The 15161-nt window shown below is 37.9% G+C and overlaps 1 protein-coding gene and 1 long non-coding RNA gene across 2 annotated transcripts in view; one reads left to right on the forward strand and one right to left on the reverse strand.

The window, feature by feature from the left end:
• Positions 1–15161, forward strand: part of SLC9A9 (solute carrier family 9 member A9) — a 541491-nt gene that overhangs the window by 37148 nt on the left and 489182 nt on the right. The window contains exons 3-4 of the mRNA XM_076004836.1: positions 5567–5644; positions 7181–7257. Of these exons, the coding sequence (XP_075860951.1) occupies positions 5567–5644; positions 7181–7257 (155 nt within the window). The remainder of the gene's footprint in view (positions 1–5566; positions 5645–7180; positions 7258–15161) is intronic.
• Positions 1–15161, reverse strand: part of LOC142871911 (uncharacterized) — a 45995-nt gene that overhangs the window by 5836 nt on the left and 24998 nt on the right. The window contains exon 3 of the long non-coding RNA XR_012920126.1: positions 11596–11674. This is a non-coding gene — a long non-coding RNA (uncharacterized LOC142871911). The remainder of the gene's footprint in view (positions 1–11595; positions 11675–15161) is intronic.

Below are 15161 nucleotides of genomic sequence, written 5' to 3' on the forward strand. Positions count from 1 at the left end.
TTTAGATTTTTTTTCCTCCTCATATTATACTGAAAAAGCTTCAATTGTTTCAGTCTTAAAGACAGCCTCACCTCCAAGGCCACAATTTGAACACAAAGTCTGAAGAAAATGACATGTGGAATTCCCATCTGGAGGTTAGTACAGCGGCAGATCCAGCCATTTCTGAGAAATTGTCTGGGTTTGGAGTTACTCCCAGAACTCTGATTTAGCAGTTCCTAAGCTTATAGCAAGTCTGAAAGGAACACAAATCTGTTTTGTATATACAAATAAATCCTCGTGTGCTGCCTGCCATTCTGAGCCTGCCAGTTTCATCCGGCTGCTCCAGAAAATATAATTCAGTAGCACATTAGTTAACCTGCTTGCAAGGAATGGGGCATTCTGATTATTGAAATGTTCTGGCTGAGTGATTAACCCGATTTTTGCAGAAAAACTGCCAAGGCAAGGGATTTTCTTTCCGGAGGCTGTGCCACTGTGTTTCTCTATTCCAGATGATCACAGCTGCATTGCTTCATCCCTCAAGCACTCAGAAATCTATCTCTGTGCTGAAATCTCCCAAATATGCAATTGATATATTGTTAAAGAAGCCTCAAAAAATAGATCAATAATGGTGTTTCTGATAATCTTAGAAAGAGAGTAAACTTAGTAGAAAAATTAATATCTTCCCTCAAATTTTACACAGTTGTGTAACCTTCAGAAGGTCCTGACAATAGGGCAGTTTCTTCAAATAGGATAACTTAAAAACGTTTATTCACATTTTATTTTCTTTAGAAATAAACAGAACATGCTTCCTAGATGTCAGACAGTGCTGCAAGGGTTTTACACATATTTAATATTAATTCATTTGATTCTTACAACCACCTTGGAATTAGGTGGCATATTATTATGTTCATCATAAAGATGAAGAAACTCAGACACAGGGAGTTTAAACATCTGTCCAAGGTAAAGAGCTTAAGATTTGAACCCAGACAACTTGGCTCCAAGTATCCATGCAGTTAAACACTACTGCAAATAATTTATATAACAAAAGGAACCTAGATCATAAGCAGAAATGATTTGTTTTTCTTGTAACTTAGTGTCTATGTTTTTATATATTAAAAGCCAGAGGTTAGGGAGCTGAAATGTAGAGCCAAAACATTAACACTTCTTTCTAAAAGCCATTACAAAATTTCTGGACCAAATGTCAGATGCACGAAGAGCTCAGAATCAATTAAAAAACACAAAACCTGGTAAAATTAGATTGATTTTCTGAGAATAAAATTTAACACATTAGTTTTATATTATATATGGGGTAAGCAAATCATCATTTTTACCTTCTGTATTGATTGTTGCATTCAAAAGGACTGCTCCAGGCCTCCACTGGCACCTTTTCCATCTGGAATCACCTCATGCTGTGTCCAATCTCACCTCCCTCTTTTTCAGCCTCATCTCCCCACACTCTGGCCCTTGCTGGCTCTGCCGGCCACGCCAGCCTTTCTTGGGTTTCACGAACACACAGGTGTTTCCTGCCTTAGATCTTACCACATGTTGTTCTCTCCTAGAATCCTCTGCCTTTCACTCGCCTCCTGTTTGGGCCCCTTTTCTGCTTTTGGATCTGGACTTAAGTGTCACTTCCTCGGAGACTCTCCCTGACCGTCCCACCTAAACCCAATCCCTCCTTGTTATTCTCTGTTACAGCCCCTTAATTACTTCCTCCGGAGCACTTACTACAGCTCAGCATGGTTATTGGCCAGTTGGTTAGTAGGTAGGTAGGTAGGGAGCTTACTCTGCCTTCACGAGTAGCAGGGAAACTCCAGAGGGCAGGACTTCATCTTGTGCCCCACTCTGCCTCTGGAGTCTAGTATGGCCCTGACACAGAGAGGTCATTTGTGACTATTTTTCAAACAAATGAATTTTCCCATGTAGTAGGATCCACTCATTTTTAAGAAAATGACACTGAGTTAAATTGTCTAAAATCACATAATAAGCAGCCTACTTTGTTTACAACTCCAATCACAAAAATTTGCTCAAGGACAACAAGGTGTGGGCAGAATAAAACTTAAGTAATTTCTGATGGCAGAATAGAAGGTAGACCCTTCCTATTTTTCAGGATGCACTATGTTAGGGTACAGTTATATGTCGCTTAATGATGGGGGTGAGTTCTAAAAAAATGTATCATTAGGCAATTTCTCTGTTGTGCAAATATCACAGAAAGTACTTATGCAAATCTAGATGGTACAGTCTACTACACACCTAGGCTATATGGTATAGCCATTTGCTCCTAGGCTACAAAGTTGTATAGCATGTCACTGCTAAATACTGAGGCAGTTGTAGCGAAATGATAAGTTATTGTGTATCTAAACCTCCAACATAGAAAAGGCACAGTAAAAATATGGTCTTACAATCCTGGTATTATAATCTTATGAGGCCACTGTTGATATGTAGTTTATCATTGACCAAAATATTGTTATGTGGCACATGATTATATATACAAAACACAGACAGGCTTTGGAGACAAAAACCTGGGTCTATAATCCTAGCTCCATCATTTGGTTGCTGCCTGACTTTGACAAGTCAAAACCTCTCTAAGCTTTAGTTTCCTTCTCTGTAAAATGGATTTATTCGCTGTGTGATTCCCAGTGTCTAGCATACATCCTGAAATTAATGACCTCATGACTGAGCCATTGAAATAGATTAATTCCGCCCTCTCTTTTTTCCTGTGAGGACTAAATGAAATGCCATTCCTAAAACATCCAGTGATATGCCTGGAACAGAGTAGGTACTGGCTAAGAAAACTTTTCTCCCTTTCTTCTTGTCAACTTCTCTCTTTTTCTCAGGTGTTTAAATGTAGGTTGTACCCTGGCACTCATACATGATTTGAGTTGTGGAGAAGCCAAGGAAAGGCTTGAGAGAGCCAAGGAATGTTCTTATACTGAGGGCTTCCCAAGTACCCTCTCCAATGAGTTGATAAGCTACAAAATATATTCCTCTCCTGTCAGGTAATGAATTAGTTATTATGTGGAAAAACAAATAAATGTTAGAGCATGTTCTTAGCTAAAGAAGTTTGCCCATTATTAGCAGAAACTAGAGTAACACGGGTGAAACAATTATCAAAGCAAGAAAACATAAGGCCAGTGGCCTGCTCAAGAGCAGAACTGGGTTGGAAATAATCCCATCATTTCTCCCTCTTTCTATTGATATATGTAGAGCATCATGCTAAATGCTTAGAGGTGGTACCCATGGAAGACTAAACTTTAGAAATCATGACACATCTTTCATTTCTCAAGAAGGAAGAACTTGTGTGGACTCTAGGATCCATGGCTGATGGGGCCAGGAATTTGTTACCTACTCAAAGTCAGCCAGTCTGTGACCATGCCAGCACCAGGGGCCCCCTAGGCCTGATATGAAAGATGAGCTGGGCCCATCACATCCCACTTCTCATGGATTTGAGTCATGATGAACTGACATCAGAGGAGCCAGTAGGGCAAGAGGTACCATAAGAGCAAGGCCACAGGGGCCAGGGAGAGAGCTGAGAATGTCACAGAGAGCTAAGGGTCAAAGATGGGCTGTACCTGACCCACCTGAATGCTCATTGGTACGGGGGTTGTGGCCTCAGTGGGTACCTGATGAGATTTGTGGGAGGGGCCCAGGCTGAGTTAGATGGCTCCTACTTCCTCCACCTTCCCCTTCCCAAGTATTAATTAGATGAGCAGAATTGAAGGGCTACTGTGGGGAAGGGGGATGGGAGCTTCTGACAATACCCAAGCAGGCCCAAAGTGAAAGAGAAATGGAACCAAGAGATGCTTTTCTTAATTCTTACTTAAATAATCCTTATCTGCAATGTGGGCAAGTATAATTCATTCCATTTTAATAGAGCTGACTTTTAAAAGTAATTTGCCTGTGTTATTCTCTCCTGGGCTGCTCTGCCCTCCCTGCTCATCTCCAGTTTTGGCTCCTTTTCTGCTTTTGGATCTCAGCTTAAATGTCACTTCCTCAGAGACCCTCCCTGACCACCCACCTGAACCCAATTCCTCCTTGTTATTCTGTCGTAGCTTCTTACTCATTTCCTTCAGAGCATGTAAGATGGAGCCAGTGTGTGCTGAGCGCCGGGCTAGGCACTGGGAGGGCTGGCGGCACTGCAGGATTGATAAAGGCATCCTTGCGACACAATTTAATGAGGGAAACAAATGCAAACCAGTAATCACACAATGAGAGTTATGAAACACAGATGCCACAGAGAGGGTCCAAAGTGCCAGAAAAGCACAGAAGATAGAATGGTAAGTTTGGACAGGAGGATCAGGTAGATTGCACAGGGAAGTAACTTTGGAGATGTAAGGAGTAAGAATTCAGGCATAAAAGGGGAAGGAAATTGTGTGTGTGAAACCCATACATCTGAAAGATTTTGATGAGTACTCTAATGGTGAGAAGGCTTATTGGTAAAATAATGAATGACAATGTGTATGTGTGTGTGTGTGTGTGTGTGTGTGTGAGAGAGAGAGAGAGAGAGAGAGAGAGAGAGAGAGAGAGAGAGAGATAACTGATAAGAGAAATAGGGAAATAAGATGGGTCTAGGAGAGTTTTTGAGATTAAATGAATGTTTATTTTCAGATTACCCAACAAATATTGGATTCAAGAATTTGTACAAGTCATTTCATTGTACTTCATAAGAAGTCATACTTGTTTTGTGGCCAAGTTTATTTTAACATTTAAATAAAAACCAATAAATAAATATGAGAAAAATTCATTTTTATTTTCAAATGTATTTTTTCATGGAGTCTAGAAAATGTTTTAAACTTTGGAATAGGATAAGCAGGGAAAATAAAGACCAGATTTCAAAAAAATGTTTTATTTGGGGAAAACTTTAAGTAATTCTTTGTCAGAAGCCAAAAATAAGTTAGCACCACCAATTCCTTTAATGAGAAAAAATAAAATAAAAAATATTTAAAATATGAGGAATGGATAACTAATCAAAATAAATTTTTTTTCTTGAATTTCATTGAGTTTTTGTTAATATTGTTAGCTATAGGATGGCCATATATAGGTTTTATGTTTAAAAATTAGTTATGCTATATTTGTGAATTTCTAAATTTTATTTTCTCCTATTTTCATTTTCTTTCTTTCTCTCTTTGTTTCTTTTTTTTTTTTCCTGAGACAGGATCTCACTCTGTTGCCAGGACTAGAGTGCAGTGGCATCATCATAGCTCACTGCCACCTCACACTGCTGGGCTCAAGCAATCATTGTGCCTCAGCTTCCTGAGTAGTTGGGACTACAGGTGCATGCCACCATGCCTGGCTAATTTTTTTTCCTCTTTTTTGTAGAGGCAGGGCCTTGCTATATTGCCCAGGCTGGTTTTGAACTCCTGGCCTCAAGTGAACTTCCTGCTTCAGCCTCCCAAAGTCCAAAGTGTTAGGATTATAGGCATGAGCCACTGCACCCAGCTATTTTCTCCTGTTTTCATCTCTGCTAATTTAATAGTGTGTTAATATGCCTCATAAAACCTTAGCCATAAAAACTATAACTATTTCTAAGACACATTTTTTAATGGCCCAAAGAGAATCTTTCTAACTGTACTTTTGTCTTTTCTGGCAGATGACATTTGACCCAGAAATCTTCTTCAATGTTTTACTGCCACCGATTATATTTCATGCCGGATATAGTCTAAAGAAGGTAAATATATAGTAATCATTTTCTTATTTTATCATTAAGTAGAGAATTTTTCCAGCACTAATGAAAAAAAATAGTTATTTTTATGGGGTAAGAGTATCATTATCTTAGATTATGTGATACAGATTCAAACCTGAATGCTTAAAGCTCTAGAATTCTTCTAAACCTCCTCTGTCCAAGACACAGCCTGTTAGTCACATGTTGAACTCTTGAAATGTGGGTAGTCTGAATTGAGATGTACTTTAAGTACAAAATACACACCGGGTTTTAAAGACTTTTTATTTTAAAAAAAAGAATGTGATATATCTCAGTAATGTATTGTATTGATTTCAGATAGAAATGATAGTATTTCAGATATACTAGATTAATGAAAACATTATCAAAATGCATTTTACTTTTTTAACAAACATTTTAATGTGGCTAGTAGAAAATTTTAAAATGACCTATGTGACTTCTATTATATTTCTATTGGACAGTATTATTCTACATGATTGTAACCAAAGAGTTCACTTGTTAATTAATGTTGAGTTTATCCATCAAAGTGAAAACTCAAGAATGATGTTGATGCTCAGAGAGAGAAAGTCCAGTTCTGCAGTTTCTATGCGTTTGTTTGACAACACTGAGGCACAGCCTGACTATGCACATTTTGTACATTGTAATTGACGTAACAGTTTAAGTATTGGCATTCCCTAAGCCACAGAGTGAGCCTCTGTCCCAGATGGATTTTGAAAAGCAGAAGTGCGGTAGCTGCTTTTCTGCTGCTCATCTCTCACCCTGAGAGACGCCTGGGGCTCTCCTCCCCTTGACCGATCTCCAACAGCCAGGCAGCTTGCTCATTACAGACTGGATTTTCTCTTGTACCCCAGGCTCCCTCTTGCTGTCAGTTCTGGCTACTCAGATTTCATTTAAACAACTGAGTTTTCCTTAAGCAAGCATTTGAATAGATTTAGAAGGCTGGATTTACTTGGGTCATCCTTCCTCATTCCCAGCCCCAATACTAGGAGTCATTTTTGGCTGATTCATTAAAATAAAGTGAATTGTTATAGATTTTAATTTTTTGGTTTCATCACATTCAGAATACATATAAAAGTCAGAGATCCAATAAAATTCAAAAGGCAACTTAAATCTTTTAGAACAGTGTTTTTTTAAATGCTGAAGGAGTTGCATTTATAATAAAACTTCTTGAAAACTGTCTCTTCCATTAATTGACCCAGAGTCCTGAATAGACATTTCCTCAATCCCGTCCTTCCCTCTCAGGTCCAGCCAGTTCTGGCAGTTGTCTCCGTTATCCCTACCCAGTCACCTTCCAGATAGTTTTGTTTGTTTGTTTTTTTCTATTTCTTGTGTTTTTTCCCCTGGCCTTTGCAATGTAAATCAGTTAAGTCTTTATACAGCCAGGAGTGAGGCTCCAAAAACCAAAATTTGCCTAAGCAGTGAGAGAAGGGATGGCCTGTGAAATGCGTACATTTATTTTTATTTCCTGTTGCACGAAGAAAAAATACTGATGTACTCTATTAAATATTTTTTTTTTCTCCCCAGAGACACTTTTTTCAAAACTTAGGCTCTATTTTAACATATGCCTTCTTGGGAACTGCCATCTCCTGTATCGTCATAGGGTAAGTGACACTCAGAGCTCTTGTTCCAGGTGGCTGTGGGGCTTGTGATCTGTGAGAGGGATTTCACTCCCCCTGGACTCATGCTGGCTGGGTGACTTGTCTATTTATTTATTGTGTCACACCTTTACACATTGTCCTAACTCAATTCTAAGGCTTACATGTCTTCTGACAAGCACAAGGCTTCAAATCAAAGCAAACTAGAGGATTTCTGGATTTTCTCTATGAGTTTTAGACTTGTGGCTTAGGGATTGTGGATCACTGGGCTTGAGCTATATGAAGCACATTGCCTTCTTTTTCTAGTTTGAATAATGCAGATAGGCTCATTACATTCTTTTTCCCTCTTCTTTTCAGGACCCTACCTACTATATTTGGCAGAAGTACAATAGTAACTGTATGTCAAGGGTTTTCTTTCTATGGAAGGTTTGCAGAGAGTAGTCTAGAATGGCCATGTTCAAGTATCAGCAGAGCTATTCAAGGCTGGGATGGCTTTGGGGACAATATACTGTAGAATGCAGACTTTTTTTTTTCCTCATTATGTTTTATTGCTTATGCTACTGCGTCCTAAGTCAAACTATATAGACTCTGGCTTGCAGCTCATCATGAAGCCAAATGTGGTCCAAAATCATGACACCAATCCAATTCACTTATAAGCCTATCTAACAGATTAAAGTGCCACTGCAGAAAAATAATGTCCAGCTGCTATGACTGTGATGATATAGATATCTTAACTTGTATGATACAGTCAATTCTACCTTGATTTTTACTGCATCCAGCGATTATAACCCTAGCATAGGAAACTGGTGCTAAAAACATACACTGGTCATGCCTCCAGCCCTTCTCTTCTGAAGTGCTCAGTCTGTGTCAATTGAAGGCTGAGGAGATGTCAGGAGGTGTCTTTACTGGTACCTGCAAGCAGGGGGATTTTATGTTTAATGCTCTCCGAAATTTTTGTTGAGTTGAGCCTAGAACAATCTGGGCTACATTATATGAAAATATCTAGCATGGTTAAGGCAGTGAGGAAGCTAAAAATTTTAGCACCTGATAGCAGAGGCTTGCATGAGTGTAGATTAGGGAGCCCCATCAAGTCGGGACACATAAGTGGTCTTTGAACTATGAATGACCAGAGACACAAAGGGGACTTGATACTTCTCTAAGCATGTTTTGGGAGGGCTTTTCTGTTCTCTAAGTATGCAACAGTTAAACATCTCCATTTCAAAACTGGAAAGGGCCTTCGATATCTGCGGAATCAAAGCCCCTCATTCTGAATATGAGACATCTTGAAGTACTAATTAATTGGCTCACTCTTACCACCTCTGGGAAGCAGGGCCCTGGTCAAGACAGATTCAGAGCTTTGGCTTCTGATGTAGCAGGTCTTGCCATTGCCCCTCTTCCTTTAGCAATTTCACTTCAATTCCTGTACATTCCTGTACATGGTGTCTATACATTGACAGAGGGTTCTGAGACATGTGCATTGCAACAAATGTTCCTTGATTTGCAAAGATTAATTTTAGCAGTTCTGTAATATGGGGATTGGAAATTTATAATAGATCCAAACTCCAAACTCTTGGACAATGGTGCTAATTATAGAATAACCAATCTCTATTATTATTACTCTGCTTCCTTTATTCAACTGATTTTAAGTATAGTCAAGTATATGTTCTTATATCTTTCCCTATCATGAAAAATCTAAATTCTTTCTTGGATATAAAAAAAAAAGCAACAATATATAATGTGTGTATGTGTTATCCATAATTGCCTTGTTATAAAAAATTCCAAATTAAAAGATCTGGTAATTTTCATTTACTGGATTTAAGAACCATTTTAATTGATTTTAAGAGTACAGCCAACGATTTAGAATGGAAACTGATTTGAGTAAAAATACAGTCCTGAGAAAACTTTTAGAATTATGTTCTTGGTTCGAACTAGATATATTTATTCTGAGTGATAAAAACTTGTAGGGTGCCTTCTTAATGTGGGTCATTAAGAAGCAGAAGGGATAGAACTACTAAACTTTAAGATCTTGGCTAGCAAGGTAAGAGAAATCATTGAAGAGTTCTAGTTTAAAGATGACAAAGTCAGATTTATATTTATATTTTAGGAAGGTCATTTTGGTGGCTGTGCGAAGGAGAAATTTTAAGATGTGGAAAAGGTGGTAGGTAGAGGAACCTTCAGAGGCAATTTCTGTAGGCCAGGCTGGAAATGATGAGGGCCTGAATTCCAGGCAGTGGCAGCCAAAAGGTGGATATGGAGTCATCAGCTTGGCGAAATTCCGGGGGAGAATGGCATCACCAGGGTAAGTGTGTGCAGTGAGAAGGAAAGAGATCTAGGCAATAGCACTATTTGGAGAATAGGAAGAGGCGCTCAAAAGTGACTAAGAAGTATTCAGCAAAAAAAGAAAAAGAAACCCAAAACAGGAAGAAAACCAACAGGGTGTGTGTTCTGTAAGTCAGAGAAGAGGAAGAGGGAGGGTCCACAACGTCTAACATAGGAGAGGTCACATGGGATAGGAATTGTGGCATCGTAGGATTTGGCCCCGAGGAGGTAATGGATGACTTTACACTTGTCCTATGGGCAGAAATAAGTGAAGAATATTGGCAAGTCCAGTTGTTTTAAGTATTATATGATAAGAAACAAGAATTTATTTTTATGCTATCAATCTTAAATATGATTTTAGAACTTTTGAAGGAGAGGCACATGCTTGCATTCAGACCAAACTGATACTTTGATAACTTGGTGACCTCCATTACATGAGGTAAATAGTCAAACCTCAGAAAATTACTGGTTATATGCATTTTTTAATAAATAAATAGCAATAACAACAAACATTTATTGAATGCTCTATATGTACCATGCCCCCTTTTAAAGTATTTCATACAGATAATCTATTTAATCCTCAAAATAATCCTATTAAGTAGATACTATTTATTACCCTCATTTAACAGATGAAACAACTGAGGTTTACAGAGAATAACACAGCGGTAAGTAATAGAGCTGGGATTAGTAACTAAATCGTTTGGCTCCAGAGTCAAATTCTTCATGCCAAAAAACGGCTTTACTTCTGTTTGTTGAATATTAGCACTAAAAAATAAAGTTGTATAAATCCATCAATATTCACTAACATGCCATATGTTTCTTCATTAGCCAAGTAGGAGTTCTCATAGACATGGAAGATTTTTATTCAGGAATTCCATTCAAAAAGAATTCACATTTTTAAGGGATGCCTGAGTTTATGCAGATATACTCATACGTGTATGAAATAGGCAGGAGGAAGGACTCAGAATAGAAGTTAGACTGAACTCTATGAGAACAATTTCATAGAGGAAGTGGGTCCTGGGTAATCATTTAATAGAGAAGGATTTTCCATGACATCAAGTACGTTAGTTCTGGCGAGTGTGGGGAACATTTTACAAGGAGAGTAGGTTTCACAGAGCAGTGCCAGGGAACGTGGGAGCTAAAAAGCTGGAGAGTCAGTGGACAGAAGGCCATGAAGCCCAGGATCAGAATGTATGAGAATGTGAAGGCCATGGAGACTGGTTAAGGGACATGAATGAAGCTCAATTAGTAGGCCATGGTCTTCTGAAAGTAAAGACTATATCTAGTTAAACTACAGGCTAGTTTTAGAGCTAGAGTCAGATCCTTTACAGAAATTGAGATCTTTGGGTTTATTTGAATGAATGAGATCTTTTAAATTGTATTAATGTCACATCATTTCAGAAATGAGATATAAACCATTTTTCATAATCGGAAAGTTTAACAATATTTCTTCAGAGAAAAGATCATAGGAAGCTTTTTTTTTTTTTTCATTTTAAAGGATGGACACTGTTCTTACAGATTTCAACCACCTTTTCTAGTACCATCGCCCATTTTTATCACTTAAGAAATAGTATCTTGGCCGGGCACGGTGGCTCATGCCTGTAAGCCTAACACTCTGGGAAGCCAAGGCGGGCAGATCATTTGAGCTCAGGAGTTCGAGACCAGCCTGAGCAAGAGCCAGACCCCGTCTCTACCAAAGGATAGAAAAAATTAGCCGGGCATGGTGGCACATGCCTGTAGTCCCGGCTACCTGGGAGGCTGAGGAGGATCACTTGAGCCCAGGAGTTTGAGGTTGCTGTGAGCTAGGCTGATGCCATGGCCTCTAGCCAGGACAACAGAGTAAGTCTCAAAAAACAAAAAGAAAGAAAGAAATAGCATCTTAAATGCATCTCTTTAAAAAAGAAAAAGAATTGATGTATTGAAATATTTTTCTATTACTCTTCTCCATCTTTGGGAACTATTCCTTTATCTTTGAGCCTATGTCTCCATCCTAAATGCTATACAGTTATGACAATGACAACTTACCTGGTACTCACAAGAACTCATTAGCATCCATAATGCTTCTTTTTCTAAGAGCAGTAAAGATGAAATTCTTTTAGTTTCTCTGTTAATGAAGAATTAAAACAAATTACATAGTTTCAAAAAATATTTGAAGGGACATAGATTTAAACAATCAAGAATCAGTATTAATTTTAAAAATAGCTCTCTTTTTAAATTTCTTTACATGTACCAGACAGTGACCTAAGCTTTTTACATGTATTATCTCCTTATATTTTTACTGTGCCCCTATGAGGGTACAAATGTAAAATGAGGGTGCTCTAGAACACATGCGCTTAGGGTCTCTTTGTATTCCTCCACCCTCCTAAAATGATACTTTACATTTCCTGCAATATTTTACAGTTAATAATTATATCTGCTGGATAAACCAAGACCTCATTAATTTCAGATTCTTACATTTATCATTAGGGTTAGAAATTATGAAAAATCTGAATCTAATCTAAGAATTGGCTGTGAATATAATTGCAAACTGGAAATGAGACATGTATTTTCTTACCAAAGGTGGTTGAAGGGATGGTATAAATCCATTTTATTTGGTTAGAAATCAGGACTCTTGATAACTCAGGAAAGCATGGGTTTATAAATGTGAGATTGTTATATTATTCATATCAACACTCCTCAGAGCCTGAGACCCCTATCCATCTGTCTGTGAGGCACGGGAGTGAAGGGGGGCTTGTGGATGTTCTCCTCCTGCTCTTTCATGTCATTGTGCCTGCTCATCTAAGGACCTTCAGACCTAAGTGTGCCTGGCATCGGTTCTGGAGTTACTGTTGCTTTGTCCTTATTTAGGATAGATATAGTGAGGCTCAGTTGCCCCAAAGTGCTGACTGGAAGAAGGGACACATTTGCTAATCTAGAACCCAAACCCAAAGATGTATAGCCAGCAGATGGAGGCTGAGCATACCCCAGTGCCTTCCTTAAGCTCTAACCCCGGAAAGAGAATGACTTAAAGCAGGGTTCTCAAACCAGGGAACAGAGACCCTGAGATGGCACGTGGAGGAACTTCAAGGAAGCAGTGAATTTTTTATAGGAGAGAATCTGCATGGATTTGACTATTTCCTCAGATTCTCTAGGGAGTTGCAATCTGCAAAAGCAAAAAATCAGTGTATTTTAAGAGCCTGGGCAGAGACAGAGTTGGAACAGAGAGGATTTTATATATGTCCGTGTTTAACTAGAACTGAAGGCTTCTCTAAGATGTATTCAGGGTGGCTATAAAGTCTGAAAATATGGATGCTGTTATTTTACCATGTACTGTAAGGTAATAACAATAAACTGGTTATTGTATGCATTTGTCTGTGTTCCCAAATTTGGTGACTATCTTGTATATATACTCAAGAGTGGAGGTGCTTTGTTACAGGGCCTACAAATCAATATTCATTTTTCCAAATTATGCAAATTGATTTTTAAAGCTGTTATACCAACTTTTCCTTTTAAGTATTACCAATCTAGTAGGTATGAAATGAAATGATATCATGGTTTTCCTTTGTATTTCCCTGATTGTTAATTAAGTTAATTGATTTTCATTTGATACCTTTTCAAGCCTTCTATTTTTCTTTTCTTTGAGACAGAGTCTCACTTTGTTGCCCAGGCTAGAGTGAGTGCCATGGCGTCAGCCTAGCTCAGAGCAACCTTAAACTCCTGGGCTCAAGCAATCCTCCTGCTTCAGCCTCCTGAGTAGCTGGGACTACAGGCATGTACCACCATGCCCGGCTAATTTTTTCTATATGTATTAGTTGGCCAATTAATTTCTTTCTATTTATAGTAGAGATGGGGTCTCGCTCTTGCTCAGGCTGGTTTTGAACTCTTGACCTTGAGCAATCCACCCGCCTTGGCCTCCCAGAGTGCTAGGATTACAGGCGTGAGCCACCACGCCCGGCCTAAGCCTTCTATTTTTCTGTTGAGTTGTTTTATCACATGATATTTTTATTAATTGTATAGAGTTATATGCTTTATATATTAATCCATATTCAGTTATATATTTTACAAATATTTTCTCTTAGTTTGTGTCTTGGGCTTTTACTTTGCACATGATGTCTCTTAGTGAACACAAGGTCTTAATTTTAATGTAGTCAAGTTTATATTTACTTCGTGATTAGAATTTTTGTATTTTGTTTAATAAATCCTTTCCTACCCCAGAGTCAGAAAGACATTTTCTTTTAAAGTGTTTTAAAGTTTGCCCTTTGCAGTAAGATCATTTTCTGGAACTAACGTTTGTATATCATCCAAAGTTGACATGCAATTAATTTGTTTTCCCCACATGGATAGCCAATGATATTAACACCATGTATTGTTTAGTTCTGCCTTTCCCTAGGAACTCTGAGACCTCTTCTATCATATATTGTAGCTTTTGTTTCTAGACTCTTAATTCTATTTTGTTGGTTTGTAATCTGTTGCTGTACCAATGCGATACTGTTTCAAGTATTGTAGCTTCAAAATAAGTCTTTATATCATATAGGATAAGGCATACAGGATATTTTTCTTCTTCAGGGGTACCCTGCCTATTATTACTGTGGTTCTTTACTCTTTCATATAAATTTACTCTAGTATTTTTATTTATGAGTATATACTTTGTAAATTTATAAATATATTCTCATATACTTTGTTTATATTTGTTGACCTATAACTATATTTTTAAGTATTTTTCTTAGAAACTCATTTATACATGAGCACTAGGAGACATGTATAAGGATATTTGGAGCAACACTATTCACAATACCAAAAACTTGGAAACAACTCAGATTTCATTAACATGAAAATAGACAAATAAATTCCCATGAAAGCAGTGAAAAACAATAAAATAAAGTCACCTATGACAACATGGATGAATCTCAGAAACAATGTAAAATCAACAAATCAAATCCTGTAAGGCTACACGTAGTATGGTACTATTTTGTCATAATGTTCACAAATGGCTAAGATTAAACAATATTGTTTAAGCATGCATGCATGTAGGTATGAAGGCATATATGCATTTGCACTGTAAGTAAGGAAATTAAAAACACAAAATTCAGAGGTATGACTATTTCTGGGGGAAAGGCAAAAGAATTGGATGGAAAGAAACAAATAGGAGAGATAAGTTATTGGTAATGTTCTGGCTCATGGGTTTGGCTGTGTTTCCAAGTTTTCGATACATTATTATAATTTATAACTTGCCTTTATCATCTGTATCATTCTCTTGCATGTATCAATTGTATTAAAAAGAAAATAGAAGGGACAAGTGGAAGGAGCTATTTAATAGGTTTATAAAACTTGGCTTGATTAGGCTGCTTACTTCCATTTCTGTGAAACTCTGATTTTTCTATTGTTTTTCTCTGTGTGTTTTAATAAGAACAAGTTGGGTTGTCAGGCTGCAGCAGAGAGGAAAAAGTGCGAGTATCCCCAGGTTAATTTTTCTCAACCACAAAGCCCCTGTATTTTTTCTCTCTCCTCTCCCATCTATCTTCACTTTTTCTCCTATATTTCCTCTCTCTCTGCCTACCTCCCAACCGTGCTTTTCTCACTGCCCCCAGAGACTGCATCTGGGCTGCTGCTCT

Source organism: Microcebus murinus, chromosome 1 (assembly GCF_040939455.1).
Source record: "Microcebus murinus isolate Inina chromosome 1, M.murinus_Inina_mat1.0, whole genome shotgun sequence".
In the NCBI taxonomy this organism is placed as follows: Eukaryota; Metazoa; Chordata; class Mammalia; order Primates; family Cheirogaleidae; genus Microcebus; species Microcebus murinus.